The sequence below is a fragment of the Lepidochelys olivacea genome (genome assembly GCF_965140295.1).
Source record: "Lepidochelys olivacea isolate rLepOli2 genome assembly, chromosome: 9".
Classification (NCBI taxonomy): Eukaryota; Metazoa; Chordata; order Testudines; family Cheloniidae; genus Lepidochelys; species Lepidochelys olivacea.
The window spans coordinates 17,075,014-17,092,101 of NC_140419.1; the positions used below are offsets into that span (position 1 = coordinate 17,075,014).

Here is a 17,088-nt window from a genome sequence, read left to right on the forward strand (position 1 = left end):
ATGTCTGTAAATAATTTTCATGTGGAATGTTAGGAAGGAGGTGACAAAGGAGCCACCCACCTAGGTATCCCCGTCCGTTGACGAGATAAGCTGGCTTTTAGGACTACTATGCCCAATGAACCAACATAAAATGACACCAGTATAGCAGAGACTTAGGACTATTAGTTCCACCTGTGCAAAATACTGAGCACCTCCACTGTGGTGCTCAACACCATCAGCTCCCTTTGTAGGCAACAGAAATTGCAATGAGTTCAGAATCTGGTCCACTGAATTGTATACCATTGATACTGACATGGAGAGAATGATGGGAAAGTAGCTAAGGAATTCCTGATAATATCCACTATAGGGGGTGGGCGGATAACCAATTAATAAATGTTGCTAAAAACAGTTCTAACTATGTTTGCCAGTCTTCTGAAAGGAGCAAACTGGAGTTCCCAGGATAGATGTGAAGAGGGCATCTTGAAGCGATCCCCATTTCAGTTGATTATGAACCAGATCAAAAGGAAGAAATCCTCTGTGGAAAAGGGAAAACATCAGTGCTCATCAGGCACTAGATTCTTCAGGGGCTTACACACTGGGAAATCTGATGGTGAAAGCAAAGGAGAAAGTGAAAGAGCAGAAATTGATAACTCTAGACCAGATAATCAGAATGAGAAGCAAGCTCCCTGTGTAGCAGGTAATGCTGATACCACAGTGATGGGTGCATTAGAAATAGTATTAAAGAATGAGTGCTTGGTTTTACTGCTAGCCAGAATCCTCTTATTTGTTGTTGATAGCTTATTTTGTATGTGTTGTTTTCTCCTGATTAAGCCACTATCATGCTGTGCCTTATAGTTTGAGAGACACAATGCAACGACTGGGACCCATGTTGCTGAGGCTGGAGGGATAAAGCTTTTGAGTTACCTCCCTCTTGATTCCTAGTGCCAGAAGTCAATATCAGAATCAGCTCATCGGTTGCAGAGTTTCTGTGGGACATCAGCACCTCAAGTGGTAGCTTGGTTTGCTTGCGTTAAAGGTCAGCTTCTGCACACCCTGCTGCTAGAAATTTTAAGACAACAACAAAAGCAGATCACAGAATCACAGAATATCAGGGTTGGAAGGGACCTCAGGAGGTCATCTAGTCCAACCCCCTGCTCAAAGCAGGATATTTCTCAACACTTGATATCGTGAGGCTGGAAATCAATCTTCTAATTTTTGTGTGTATACAAGGTTGCTATTAACCTCTGCACCATGGAAGAAATAAAGCTATCATTGAAAGGCTGGTGGAAGGTGAGGTTTGCAAAAGGGGTGGAGATGGGGTGGAGAGGCAAAATGTAGAAAGAGGGGGTTACTGTTTTTTGTGCAGCTTTTGGCTGCTCATTTTTGGCCAAGGATATTTGCTGGAGGAGTATTTTTACATATTTGCTAAGCGTTCCTGAAGGCCAGGATAGGTGCACTGTTACTTTATGTATGAATTGAAATGAATAAATAAGATGAAAGAGGGGTTGCTGAGCAGACCCAAGACCCACCAAGAGCCACCTCAGTACCTATTGGGCATCCATAAAACAAGGTTAACAGATGGTAGAGACCGTGGTCAGAGCCGTCACTGAAGGACGGGGCAGAAGCCTTGTGGGATTGCACTGCAAGGACTAATTGAACTGGTGATGCTCTGTTGCCTGTGCTTCCAATCTGTACCAGCACAATAACAGGTTGAACCGAGGTGGATAGAATACTTGTGCAGGACAAGTGCAGGGATAATGATACACAGAATACATCCGCTTAGTGATTTACAAGCATTTTGTGTGCTTGAACTGGTGCTGTTAATGTCAAAAGTCTCTAATGTAGACCAGCCCAAAGACTTCCAATGGCAGATTCTTCTCTCATTCAGCATCAGGTACCATCAACCAGAGCATGGTGCACCTGTTCCCATTACTTAGGGTAACTATGGACAATTGACATGGTCCAGAGGTTCCACCAGTAATCTCTAAAATGGGAATGCAGCCATTCCACAAATTCTGCAAGGGTCAGTATGTTTCATTATGTCTTAAGCGGACAGTTGTAGTTACACAAGACAAAATCTCACTGTAGTGGGGTGGTCACCCACTCCGGTCTTAAAGGGCTTAAAACAGCCTAGGAGAGGGCTGTGGCTGGGAGCAAGCAGTTCCCAGGCTGATTGGGGAAGCAGGCTCAGCTATGGCCACACCCCAATCAGGGCTCAGCTGGCCCTTATAAGAGGGCAGTGGGCCAGGAGCACACAAAGTATCCTCTAGTTGCAGAGAGAGATGGGCCTGGCTGTTGGGGAGCCCACCTCAGGTACCTGAGGTGAAGCAGGGCTGGGGAAGGCCAGAGGAGCTGGGAGGCTTGAGATGGGAAAAGCCTCAGGCTGCAGGCTTTGAAGATGGTCTAAAAAAGGGTACTGGAGTTGCAGGGAGCAGCCCACGGGTAGGCAGATGCAACAGGTCCAAACCCCCCTTGCCTGTGATGATTGGCTTTTGTACTGCAGTCTGCCCCATTGTGTGGGGGCTCAACAGTGACTAGCAGTAGACAAAGACTGAGGTGAGGTGGGGATAGTGGGTGGGTGTTCCCTGGGGAGGGGAGACTCAGAGACTGTGAGGTTACTGCCAGGGGGCAGCACCCTAGGGAAAGGGGCACTAGGGTCCAGGAGGGACACGGGGGCCAGCGGCAAGTGGGACACTGGCTTGCAGAGGGTGCTCTGGAGGCTGGAAGTGCTAATTCTGTGGCACCTCCTGCTGGTGTCTCACGGGGTTGAGTCTTGCCCTGTGATGCGCATCAATAAGATTACTGTTAGGGGTAACAACAATCCTGGTTTTTGGTTATGCAGATGAACCTCCATATCTCATTTCCAAAACAAACACCACATCTGGTATGTGGTGCATTAAGCAGTTCATGCAAAAACTGGGTAAGAAGCCCAACAGCAAGAATATGGACCTAAATAATTGTGCATTAGATGCAACAGATTTAATGGAGCTGGGTAAGCAAGTTTTCCTACCTACTGAAAGCTTCTGGGACAGAGTTTTCTATTCTCATTTGCCAATGAAATAGTCCAACCCCACTCCTTTCTCCTGTGTCTCTGATAATGATACTTATTCAGTATTTTCATCTGGTGATCCCAAAGCATTTTGCAAACATTAAATAACACTTTAAGTCATGCAGCAATGCTGTGAATCGGGTAGATAGGGAAATTGTGCCTCAGTTTCCCTTCTGAAGACAAATCACTCTATCCTGTTACCATATTAGTTTAGAAAAGCACCTCTATATTAAGGCATATTGACACATAACATTCACAAATTAAGTGGGTTATTTTTGCTGCTGTTTTGTTTTTACCTCTAGTTCCTGTGTTACCTTTTCTACCAGAGCTGGAGGAGCTCAATCTTTCCTGGAATGATTTTGTAGGAGGGGCTCTGAAACCCCTTGCTCTTCGGCTCCATCATATGAGTAAGTTAAAAATCCTCCAACTAAACAACTGCAGGTTGACAGCTGAGGATGTTACTTCATTAGGTACAGTATGGCAGTTACATTTACTCTCCAAACAGCTTGTTACCAAGGGTCTATTGTGACCTATTAAATCTATACTTCTATCACACCACAGCAGCCAAAATCTCAATCCGTGTCTCCACACTCACAATGTAAACTCTCGGCTATAAAGAAGTGTAACTCACTTATACTCATGAGTAACTTTATACATAAAATTAGTCCTATTGAGTTCAAAGGGACTATTCATGGGCAAAAAGTCTCTCACATGCAGAATGGCTGAAGAATCAGCTCTTATTTGTGCAAGAGCAACAAAATTACCCAAAGTGGTTTAACATTTTAAGCAACAGGCTTGAAATGCCTATTAGTAGACTGATCAGAATTGGAAGATCAAATCACAGCATGATCAGTTTAGGCCTTTTTCCTTCAGCAACAGATACAGAGAGTTCTGTGCAGATGATGATGTACTGAGATCTTTTGGAAGAGACCTTAAAAACAGATGGCATCTTTTGTAAGAAATTTGGCTAAAATTTGCCTTCCTCTCACTGTTTTGCTCTAATTGGCTGAAACCAGCCACCCAACAAAGGGTGAAGTTCCATTTTAGAGATGGTATTTGTATAAGAAGCCCTGATCTTGCAAACACTTACAACTGAACGTAGAATTTACTACTGTGAGTTCATTGTGAACATACAAAGGAAGGGCAAACCTAGTGGTGTTTGAGGCTCTGCAAAGTTTATGGATTATTTTGAAGTTCACAAACTGTCATGAGCTAGAGTCTGCTTTTAATTTATTATTTTTTTCACTCCTTTTTTATACTTTTTTTTTCTTGTTTTATATTTTATCTGCCAGTGGATATTTTTCCCCCTCTATCCTGTCTCTGCCCCTTTTTCCACCGCAGCCTTTGCTTAAGGGGATGCAAACCTGATGATAGCTGAGTTGAACTTTCAAATCACGGCTGGATTTGAAATTAAGCAAAATGAACGTGTCCAGCATTAATTTTTATAGCTGTAAATGCAACTATAACGGTAATTGCTGTTTCAAGACTTTAGTCCAGATCAGGACTTCAGTTTTATTTTTAGGGCTATGGAATACCAAAGTTGAAGTCTGGAGGCCTGATTTTCATCTTGCTTACACCAATGTAAATTAGGTATACTTTCCTTGAAGCCAGTGAAGTTACCCTGATGTAAAAAAGGTTTAAGAATCAAACCGTAGGCCTTTGGCATGTACTTTAGAGCTTATTTATTTATCCGTCCATGATGCATTTTGAGAACAGTATGCACATTTGGTGATAAAATGGTTAAACTAAACAGGTGCCTGTTTGAATATATGTCTGCTTTTGAAAAAGCAGGGGGTTGCATTGGATGTGTTCACAGTAAGAAAACATAGGCCTGAAAACACAATTATTGAACCATACTCTGCTTCTTGTAGAAGCTCTGACTAACTTGTGTGAGAAGTGGAAGAAAACTGTTATTCATAGTCATTGTCCTTTTATTTATCTTTAGGGTGGAAAAGGTGTCTGGAATGTAAGTTGCTCCACCAAACATTAACACGTTGCACTGCTTAGGACAAACACCTTCTCAATGCAAAAACTCTGGTCCATTTTCAAGATCTGGGAAATTATTCTAAGTAGATTAAAAAAAAAATTAGGCCTGAAAAGCTCTGTGTAAGCTCGAAAGCTTGTCTCTCTCTCTGACAGAAGTTGGTCCAATAAGATATCTCACCATCTTGTGTGTCTCAAAAATTAGGAGGCATTTTAAGGGGTCTCTCTCTCTCTGACTTCTATACTCATTTAGTACAGAACAACAGGCATGGTTATTTTTGTATTACAAACCATATAGTTTTCAGAGTAACAGCCATGTTAGTCTCTATTCGCAAAAAGAAAAGGAGTACTTGTGGCACCTTAGAAACTAACCAATTTATTTGAGCAGAAGCTTTCATGAGCTACAGCTCACTTCATCGGATGCATACTGTGGAAACTGCAGAAGACATTATATACACAGAGACCATGAAACAATACCTCCTCCCACCCCACTCTCCTTCTGGTAATAGCTTATCTAAAGTGATCACTCTCCTTGGGGAGGAGGTATTGTTTCATGGTCTCTGTGTATATAATGTCTTCTGCAGTTTCCACGGTATGCATCCGATGAAGTGAGCTGTAGCTCACGAAAGCTTCTGCTCAAATAAATTGGTTAGTCTTTAAGGTGCCACAAGTAAACCATATAGTTATAATTTATTATTAAAACAGTCATATGAGGATTTCCCCATTAAACTATAACTGTAAATTATCATGTTGGTAATTAAAAAAAACAAATCTTCCTTTGTTTTTAACATCCCAAAATTGCATTTACATGTAGGCTGACCAACTGATTTCAGTTGGGAACTAGTTTAAACTAACAACATTTTTTGTTTTTTCCCCAAAAAGGAGCTAGCCTTTTAACCATTGTGTACTATAGTTCATAACTATTACTTCAGTCAGAATGCACACTAGGTGTCCCTTTTGAAGCATGAGATTTGCAATTAAATATTAGCATTTCTTTGAAATGCTAACACTTTTCATTGCCATGCCAATGGCAGTAAAGAGATGAGATGACGCGCTACCTCTGAGTGCACGTAAGATGGCTGGTGCCTGCATACTTTGATTCAAATCCAGGTTTAACTGGAGACAGCCAGTTTGAGTCTAAGGGCTTGTCTATACTATCTGCCAGATCAGCAAGCAGCGATTGATCCAGCGGGGGTTGATTTATCGCATCTAGTCTAGACGCGATAAATCAACCGCTGAGCGCTCTCCTGTCAACTCCGGTACTCCACCAGAGCAAGAGGCACAGGCGGAGTCGACGGGAGAGCGTCAGCTGTCAACTCACCGCAATGAAGACGACATGGTGAGTAGATCTAAGTATGTCGACTTCAGCTACATTATTCACATAGCTGAAGTTGCATAACTTAGGTTCCCCTGTCCCCTCCCTCCCACAGTGTAGACCTGGCCTAAACAATGTTTAAGTGGCATCTTTTTGCCAGAAATGATGCTTTTAAAGGTTCAAAAACAGCTATACGAGGACTTCTTTCTTCTTAGCTCTGCACTTATCCAAGATGGCCTCAGTGTTGCCAAATCTCATGATTTTGTCATGTCTCATGATTATTTTTCTTAAAGCTCCAGCTCCTGGAGTCAAGGGGATATGTAATGATTTCAGCCTTCATTCTTAAAGGAAAAAATAAGTTTCTAGCCCTTGTGGCTGTGGAGAAAGCTTCAAAATGTGACTCCAGAGCACTCTAAAGGCTCAAGCAGAAGGCAAATAAACACCAAATCTATTTTTACATAATCTCATGATTGTGAAGCCTATCTCGTGATTTTTGGTGAGCTGGACGTGTGATTTTTTTTTTTTTAACATTTGGGGTTGGCAATACTGTGGTCCCCAGATGCAGTTCAGAGGGAGTTGGAAATTTTCCCAGATGTCTACAAAAGCAGAGCTGTAAAGGATAAGCCATACAGATCTCCCATTTACACTGGTTTCCCTGTAGATTACAGAACCTGGGTCATTGACACAGGTCTACAGGGAAACTCAAGCAATGTGGTATTTTTTCTGAGGCCAGGCTAAGGGTATGTCTTCACTACCAATGTTAAAGCCCTGCTGCAACAGCACTTTAACATGGCTGTGAAGCCGTGGCACCAGCGCTGGAAGAGAGCTCTCCCAGTGCTGTAAAAAAAACCACCCCCACGAGGGGAGTAGATACCAGCACTGGGAGCACGGCTCCCAGTGCTGGTGCACTGTCTACACCACCACTTTACAGTGCTGAAACTTGCATCGCTCAGGGGGATGTTTTTTCACACCCCCGAGCGAGAAAGTTTCAGCGCTGTAAAGTGGCAGTGTAAACAAGGCCTAAGTGTCAGGGGTGGAGAGTAGGAGGTGGGTGTGTGTTACAAGATGTGTATTTATGCAACAGCAAATCACCTCCTGACTTGCACTTTCTTTTTCAAAGACGAAAACACAACCGCATAATTAAAATGAGAATTAAATGACTAGTGACATCCTTTCATATTGTGTCAAACTGTATTTTTATCTTGTACTCAAAATAGTATCTAGAATGGTTCGTCTTAGACTTCTGGGCTCTTTGTAACAGGAGAGGCACTTGAAACCATTCCTCATCTTGAAGAACTGGATTTATCCTGGAATAATAACATAGGTGGAAAACTATCCCTCTTGACCAAAAGATTCCAGACAGGCTGCAAGATCAAAATCCTAAAATTTACAGATTGCAGTCTAACAACAAAAGATGGAGAATCTCTAGGTAAGTGTATTTCACATACCTATGTTGAAATACTGGCTCCTCAGACCTGCAACTATTTTGGTTTCAGTTTTGGCATTTTACAAGAATCAATATTAAGCTTAGTATTGATTGAAAGTTATTAAATTTCTGGCTGTCCACTATAACAGTATCTGTATTGGTTTCCAAAGAAGCCCTTTTTGTTAACCTATGAGGTCAGATGATTTTGTGGTTATAGCATGGTGTTGGGAGGAAGGATTTCTGGGTTTGAATCTCAGGACTGCCTGTGATTTCCTGTCTGACCTTGGGCAAGTCAGTTAGGCCAAAATTTTCAAAGCTGAGAGTCTAAAGTTAGACAATTAAATGTGTATTTAAGCACGTGCATAAAAATGGCCTGATTTTCAGAGATCTGGAGACTCTTCAAACAGAGACTAAGGCCTGGTCTACACTGGGGTGGGACTGATCTAAGTTATGCAACTTCAGCTATGTTAATAAACTAGTTTGCAAAACTAGCTGAGTTATGATACTTCTCTTTTCCCTCTACACCCACCCCATAACTGAATACTGTGTTCTTTTGAAGTGATTCTGTATTTTGAAAACCTTTTTTGTCTAAAGGGAAACTTTTGTGCTATGAGCTAAAGATAAAGGATTAAACCTTCTTCCCACTCCCCAAAGCTAGAATAGCTCCACTGGGTGGTCTGTATTCAAAATATATATAGTTTATCCTTTTGCATTAGAATGTTCTCTTCCCTTCACTGTTCCTTATATAGTTCTTTGTATTTTTTTCCACTTTCTCATCCTACTGTTTCACTGATTTTTTTATTTCTCTAGTCCCGCCTTACTCCTTTTTTCACTGTTTCTTAAGCAGAACATGAACCCAATGAATCTAAATCAAACATTTGAACCCATGTTAGTGTGTCTGAATGCAGACAAAACAAGTTGGCTCAATCCTGCTTTATAGTGGGGTTTTCTGCAATATCCTTCCAGTAAATCTGGTAACTAACCAATTCTGTTTTCCTTTTTTTTTTTTTTTTCAGCGGAGGTTCTAAATGTCCTCCATGACCTTGAAGTATTAGATATTTCTTTTAACAGAAACATTTGCTGCAGTCTGAAGAGTATTGCTCAGGAATTGAAAAATGTGCCAGTTTTGAAAGAATTAAATTTGCACATGTGTGGATTAAAGCAAGATGGCTTCCAGCATTTAGGCTAGTCTAGATTTAGAGTGATTTAGATTTGGAATACCAAATCTAAAACCCATCTAATAAAATGTCTAGGCTAAAGGCAATGAAATAGGTATTTTGTGTGATAGAAATCATAAGAATATCAAATATTGATAGATAATTATTCTCTTCTGTTTGGGGACAGTCTGTTTCCTTTAATAAACAACTTTCAGCACCAATTTCTTGGTTCAAAGTCATCTTAAGGGGCTAGTAACACAGGATATGTCTACATTGCAATGTGAGCCCAGGGTTAGTGGGACTTGAGTCAGCTGACCCATGTTAGGGAACCCTGGCCTTAAGCATCTATACTGTATTTTAACACTGGGTTAAGACTTTTGTGACCCATGCTCAAACTTAGGGCTCTGCACGCTGCAGTGTGGATGCCAGACCCAAGCCAAAAAAATCATATCCCAGAGTCGCTAGTGCTTCGCCCTCCCCACCTCCTGAAATGTGGCTGCTCTGGCCCTAGGAATGTGGTGCACTGTGGGGAAACTTTACTACCTGGCCTGCACATTACCAGGAACCAGCTTGCTTTGCAAAAAGCTTGACCGGTTCCCTTTTCCTTTGCAAACGAAGGAGGTTCTCTGATAGTATGCTTGCAGATTGGTGATCAGAACAGAATGGGTTAATGCTGACCTGAGCTGCTGCCATTTGCCAGGGAGGCAGGTTTGAGGGGCTTCCATTTTCAATAGTGGTTTGCCAATTGTTGAGTGAGAGAGGACTAAGTTAGTTGTCCCATGGAATTGTGGGATACTTCTGGATGACTCCTGGAACCTGAGTCAAGCAGGGCTGTGACTACACTGTAAAGCAATAGGGCTTGGATCCTGGGCCCCAGCTTGACTTGAGCTTGGACCCTCCAGCCCTGCAGGGTTCTGGGTCCCTGGGTCCGAATCCTACATTATACTAACCCAGATGCCCAGGCTCAAGCATGAGCTTACATTACAGTATCGACACACTCTAAAAGTCCTGAAGTCTGTCCAAATTATCTTTGTCTAGTTCCTAGCAGACTAATTATTCACCACACAACTCCGTATCACAAGTGGTGCTATTTGGCACCCTTGATGGTTTTCTCAGTAAATAGACTGTAACATTAATGGGTATGAAGGGGGAGCTGCTCTCTCACTTTTGGGTGGTTCTTTTAGAGTAAGGTTGAGTGACATTGGTGGGAAGAGCTTTGCAATGTTGACTGACTTCTGATGTAACTACACAGAAAACCTCATTCTCCAGAGCTGTCATTCTGACACCTTTCACAAATATTAATACTAGAGTAAACAAACATTAAGTCCAGTCTGCCTTGTGTGTTAGAATAGTCAGTGACCATGAATTCTGCCTTTTTCATTTTAGACAGGGCTTTCCAGTACTTACCAGAGCTAAACAAATTAGACCTATCGTGCAATAAAGAGATTGGTGGAGGGTTTAAGGATTCAGCAACTCATTTGGCCGGTTTTAAAGACCTAGAAGTCCTGGATCTCCACCGGTGCTGTGTAACAGAAGAGGACATGGTGGTTCTCAGTAAGAACATTGTTAGAAAATTCATTAAGAATATAAATGTTTTTAACTTTGAAAATTTCTCATAGGCAGAAAATAGACTCCACCTCCATCAGATTTTAATAGTCAGGACTAGTTTATCCACACAGATTTGGTATTGCAGTGATTGTGGTGAACAGCTAGCCTTTTGGTTAAGGTACAGGACTGATTATCTTGGGCTAGTCACATGGGGGCTGATCTTGAGAGGTGCTAAGAACCTGCAATTTCCCTCATTCAGCACCTTAGGACTTGCCTAAACTTAAATGCTACAGGAGTACCCCTGCAGCTGACCCATTGTAGCACTTCAGACACTACCTATGCTGACAGGAGGGATTCTCCCATTGGCACAGGTAATCCACGCCCCACAAGAGGTGGTTGGAAGAATTCTTCTGTTGACCTAGTGCTGTCTACACAGGGACTTAAGTTGGCTTCACTACACCTCTCAGGGCATGGATTTTTCCCCACAGTTAAACAGATTTAATTTTCTGGTGTAGACCAGGCCTTAGCCTCATGTGTAAAACAGAGCTAGTAACAGTTACTTGCCTCTCAGATTTTGAGAGGCTTAATTCATTAATGCTCATAAAGTACTTTGAGATGCTTGAATGGAGAGAAAATACTGTTAGAATATTATTTTTGATAGGCCACAACACTAAGGGGCATTTCTCAATGCAAGTGACATAAGCCCATTTGGACAGATGTCCACATCATAGACACTAGCATCAACTAGGCAATCTTGTTTTTTCGTTAGTTGATCACCCTGGAGAAACCAAGGGCCAGATCCTCAGAAGGTGTAGTTGGCATGACTCCCAGGGATGAATGCACATGAAAATTGAACTCTCCTGTGACCCATAGTGGTAACTCCATATCAAGGCAGAAAAAAGTACAGTGGCAGGGTGGTGTGGGGAAAGCTTGCACTGCTGTTCTTCGAAGAAACTGATTTTATTCTCCAGGGCTTGTTCAAACCCTGTTCTAGAGCACTAATTTCACTTCCTATTACAGGAAATACACAGTTCACCTCCCACCAAGGAGATGGTTTAGTTTCTTTGTTTTCTGTTACCATTGTATTTTGACATGAATTTTAACCTTTAGAGTAAAAAAAAAATAAAATAAAATAAAAAAATCCCATGACTTGAAGCATACAAGCTTGGTCTTCCTATGAGGAAGATACTGTGAAAAGCTACAGATGAAGTAATACTAGTAAGGAGGGGAGTTAACTTAATCATTTTAGTAATAATTTTCAGTCCTGGTGATTTTTTTTCATTTGATGCACATGTAATAGGACTTTGATAACGAACTACTGGTATATAGTATATGAACATATACTACTTGAGGTTAGCAAAGGCAGTGAGATTTGGATATAGATTCCCCCATTAATTTTAATAGGAGTTGTATGTTTAAACCCCCTAGTTGGCTTTGAAAATCTTAGCCACTCTGTCTGTTGGAGGCCAGACTCTGACACCCTTACTCAACGCTAAGTAGTACCTACTCCTTGAGTAGCCCTATTGAATACAATGGGACTATTTATGGGGTAAAGTATTACTCAGCATGTGTAAGGGTGTCAGAGTCTGGCAGTATGTTTTGGGTTGAGTGATAAATAAAATTGTAGCAAATAAAACTACAGCTATATAGTCATTTAGGATCACGACTAATAAATATTGTGTATTTTTAAAGCACAGGTGATACCTTTACTCTCGAGTCTTCAGGAGCTGAATTTATCATCCAATAAAAACATTTGGAGTGTCTTCCAACTACCTTTTTAGCAGGCTCAGATTTTTACCAAAGTTGAAATCTGTGGTCGTCAGCAGTTGCTCTTTAGGGGAAGATTCTTTTGCGTCACTAGGTAGGAATGTTTTTTAAACTATTATATATTCTCTGTATGCAGCAAGATGCGATAATGCAGTGGTTTTGCATTGTCCTTTGATGGGATTCAGCAGATCTGTGGTTGAATTGTGGCTTTGGTCATGAGTAAAAATGTATCTTTTGGTCTCACCCTTGGCTCTGTCTGCCCATGTCACAAAACCATCACAGAATTTGACCTGTCTGCAAAGGGAAGTCTGAAAGTGGAATACCAGCAGTACTATAGGTCAGGACTTAAGTGCATTGTAACAGCTTCTGATCACATGCCTGAAGGATTAATAGGACTACATTAAAATGTATTAATTTTAGAAAAGAATGCTAAAGTGTATGATCTCATACTGTGCTGGAATTTTAATCATTAGTGGGCAGACCTTGTAGTAATTATCCATTTAATACTGATGTCTTAATATTTACCACTCCTAAGTGCAAAGGGATCTTGACACATGCCCATAAGAGACCCATAGTCGTGAGCATATACCTTTATGTTTGAGTAAAGTTTTTTTGCATCCGATGAAGTGAGCTGTAGCTCACGAAAGCTTATGCTCAAATAAATTGGTTAGTGTCTAAGGTGCCACAAGTACTCCTTTTCTTTTTTTTTTTTTTCCATCTCTAGGTACCAACAGAAACTTTCTGGCCTCCAAGTAAGCAGCATGTGTGCAAATCAAGAGCCTATAAAAGGGATTATAGTAAATGTTGCATACAGAAAAGAGAACCTGTTACTGCTTGCTCTACTGAAGTCAATAGCAAAATTTCCACTGACTTCAGAGGAATCAGAATCAGGCTAGCACTGGCTTGAGGTCTTTGCAGGCAATGTGCTAAAGAAGCATAAAATGTTATAGAATGGTGATTTCTTGATATCTTCAAGTCAGCATTGTCAGAAAATGTAACGAATCTCACCTTGCATAAATGGGTTTGCAGCAAGAACTGCTCCCTTTAAATTGTCATAAAATGGTCAAAAGTGCTCTTTTTACATTAAATTTACTTCAGTGGGGCAGGATCAGGCCAATATTGCTAATGTAAAACAAAACAATCCATCTGTGATGGGTTGGGTTTCACCCAGGCCAGTAAGGGGTTCAGTTAACACCTGCCTTGCAGCTCTGGGTGCTTAAATGCTATGTTGCTGTGTGGCCCACAGACAGAAATGACCTGTGCCTGCCAATGGTGAGGGCAGGGAGGGGCAGAGTGAGGGCAGCTAGCTTCAGCAATGTTCCTGAACATGCTCAGTCCATGTGAACATGATCAATACAAGCCAAGCAGCAAATCTGTGAGGGGACACATGACCCTGTATGCCCACAGACTTGACATCAACAGTCCACATTCAAGCTTGCTGATCACATCTTGGCTTTCACTTCCCTGTTACTCTGACAGGGGGTCTCAACAACCCTTCCAGCCCCAAGTTCTCCTGCAAAAATGTCTCTGCTGTAGGGTTGCCATCCCTCCAGGATTGGCCTGGAGTCTCCAGGAATGAAAGATTAATCTTTCATTGAGGATTATGTGATGTGATGAGACCTCCCAGGAATATGTACAACCAAAATTGGCAACCCTATTCTGCAGTGCACAGCTTCACACACATAGTACTCACAAAACCCTTTCAGGTTTGCTGCTCCTATCGAGACAATACACAGCAGCCTGTTAGTTTAACTGGGGTTAACATATCCTTTCCTTCAATCACAGTGCAAGCTGGTTTATAGTAAAACCAAAACAAATTTATTAGCAAAAGGACATAGGTTTAAGTATAGAAGGAATAAGGATAGAAATGGTTACAAACAAAAGTTAAAATACTCTACTTAGACTGAAACACAACTTAACAAACTAGTCTTTTGTTCATAGTTTTCTTACCGTAGTCATTCTTCCAGTATGGCTGGCTAGTCCTTAGTCAGAATCCAAATACAAAGTTCACAGCACTTGGTTTCTTTGTCTGCTCAGATAAAGGATAACTTAGGGGTTCTCTCACTCTTTATAGCCCAGTAAAAATCTGAAATGTATACTTCTGAAGTGTATCCCCAGATCAAGTTCCTTTCCCCTGGGGCTGTAGACACAATGTTTAGTGTAAATACAGGGCTGGCTTCTCTCCCACTTGTGATTTTTTTTTTTTTTTTTTTTTTTACAATGCAAATGATCTTCCTGCAACCTCTGATACAAATGAATAGGCCTCTGTCCTTGGGCACACCTGGCTTGAGGGGTCGGCCCCTTTTCTTTGTCAGGAAAAACCTGTTTATCAACTACCCCTTTTAAAATGATTTAAATATATTTTAGTGACCTATTTCTAGCACAGCTGGATGCACTGAACTGGTCAGGCCAGCTGACACATCACTGCTGCGTATCGGGGAGCTCCAGGACATCTGACACTGGGATGCCCATAGGGTCACACGTTCCCAACCCCTTTTAAGGAAGACGGCTCAAGGACTTGTCTGTTAAATACCCATTCTATATGTGAAAAATCAAATGTTGAACTCTTTAGGGAGTATGTGAGATTTTATTTTGTCTAACTTTTACTGAGATCCAATAAGCCTACGTTCTAAGCACAAGTAAGTAGGCAACATACTTAACCTATTTTCAGGTGAATACATGGTGAAATGTCTACTAAGGCCACGATTTCTGTTAGTAAGCAGAAGTTCCTGGTGTTAATCTTTTCAGCTGAGACTGCCCTTCACCTCCCTGAACTGGAGATATTAGACCTTTCTTGGAATAAATGCGTTGGTGGGAACCTAAAGCTGCTTTTGGAAGCACTAAAGCTTGCAACGGAGATTCGAACGTTGAGACTGAGCAGCTGTAACTTGGTGGCTGAGGATCTGACTCTTTTAGGTATGTATAATGTGATGTTTACTAGCAGGCAAGCAGCTGCTGCATTTATACCACAATTCAGAGACTTGTTCCTTGGGTAGAGCAGATTTATGCATTAATCAGATGACAGGAGGCAGAATGCGGCAGTATCTTTCCACCAGGGAATTTTCATCCTGCTGATGAGGGATATTTACTCAGTACTTTACACAGTGACAGGGCAAAAACTGAAGAGTGTAGACAATACTGGAAAAATATGCAGGGATCCATTTTAGCTGAGCTATTTGTATTACTTCACAAATGCAACACTTAGAAAAATAAAATGTACAATATAAACACTAGATTTAAAAGCGGCAAATAGTCCTGTGGCACTATAAGGTGCCACATGACTTAGTCTGGATCTGTAAAAGCAGCAAACACGGCTACCCCTCTGATACTAGATTTAAAGCCACTTCTGAGAAGTTTTATATTGCACAACCAGTATTTCCGGGCTCAGTAACTCCAGCTAAATTATATTTTAACAGCATTACGTGTAACTGTAGTGGTGCCAAATCTCTGGATGTTAGGTGTTTTTGTGAAAAGCCCCAACTCCTGGAGTCCATGTTGTTAGAGGAGAATATCAGCTTGTTTAAAAAGTAAACTTTTAGCCCTCTTAGTTGCTGAGAAATGCTGGAAAATGCGAATCCTGAAGTCTCAAACACCAGAAATCAAATTAAAATTTCTCATAATTTTTTTAAAAACCTCCTGATTTTTAAGTCAGTCTCTTGATTTTTGGGGGCCTGACACATGACTTTTGAATGCTTGGAGTTGGCAGTACAGTAATAGCTGCTTTAAAACATTTTGGGTCGCTGTAGACCACACAATGGTAAAAAAATGCTTGAGCCCTATTGACCCTACAGCCTTCACTATTACTACCACTGACCAAATGGCACCACTGGTAAATTACAGGTCCTAATTTTCTTAAGGAAGACAAGACTTAACTCCCATTAGCTTTGCAGAATTAGGCATGGCTCTTTCAACATTTCTCTCTCCAGATCTCACTGTAAAATCTTCCTGCTGGTTTTGTCCTATGCTTGATGCTAAACTCCCTCTGACTGATCCATCATGAGGTTGCCACACAGTTTTAACCGAACACCTTTGTAATTCCTTTAGTTCCCTTTGAATTGCATGTTGTAAACTACACACCACCTTTTGCGATAAAATAGGCTTTGTGAGACCAATAGCAAGTATCTCTCTGATTTTGTTTGAGCAACATGTTTCGTATCACTGAGTTAGTAACCATTGCCATAGTTTATTGCTAAAGGACCATAAATAACATGGTAGTAAAAGAGCGCTATTCTTAGTCATACGATTTTTTTAAACAATATTTGTAAGTATATATTCAATGTGTATTCCAATATCTAATTCTTTCAGCATTAGAGGTCCAAGGTGGGCATCTAGCCAAATTACAGAAGCTAGATCTGAATTATAATGACACTGTTTCTGATGAAGGATGGGCCACTTTCTTTCAAGGCTTAACTGCACTCAAAGAACTTTCAGAGTTGGATGTCAGTCTTTGGCCATCATCTTGTCGTGACTGTGGAATGTGGTTCAGCAAGTTGCTAACAGATTTGTCAAAGCTGCCTGCATTCACAGAGATAGGGATGCAAAGGTGGGCCCTTCCGGAATCACAGCAGAGGCAAATGGAAAGCTTTAATCAGGACACTAAAAGGAATGTTCACTTTGACTATTGATGCAGGGCCTTGGTTTCTGAAAAGGCCTTTCCAAGTAGCACATGCATTCTGTATTCTGGGATTCTGACTCAGAAAATAGCCTTTTTTTTTTTTTTGTTACTAGAAATCTGTTTTCATTGTGTCTCTTGAAATAGTTGCGAATTACACCGTTATTTAACCTGTGAAATACACAGATAAACTCCAAATGTCTGGGTATGTAAGGAAGGTCTGTCTTATATACATATCTAACTGTTTTTAAT

At 41.1% G+C, this 17,088-nt stretch overlaps 1 protein-coding gene across 1 annotated transcript; it reads left to right on the forward strand.

Annotated features, from left to right (window-relative positions):
• Positions 1-372: 372 nt before the first annotated feature.
• Positions 373-16,849, forward strand: LRRC31 (leucine rich repeat containing 31; the record flags this gene model as incomplete). The annotated part of the gene is given in 10 exon segments (XM_084639155.1): positions 373-676; positions 2,822-2,971; positions 3,331-3,498; positions 7,588-7,755; positions 8,769-8,938; positions 10,301-10,463; positions 12,150-12,211; positions 12,213-12,318; positions 14,973-15,140; positions 16,530-16,849. Coding segments are annotated over 10 exon segments (1,779 nt in total).
• Positions 16,850-17,088: the final 239 nt, after the last annotated feature.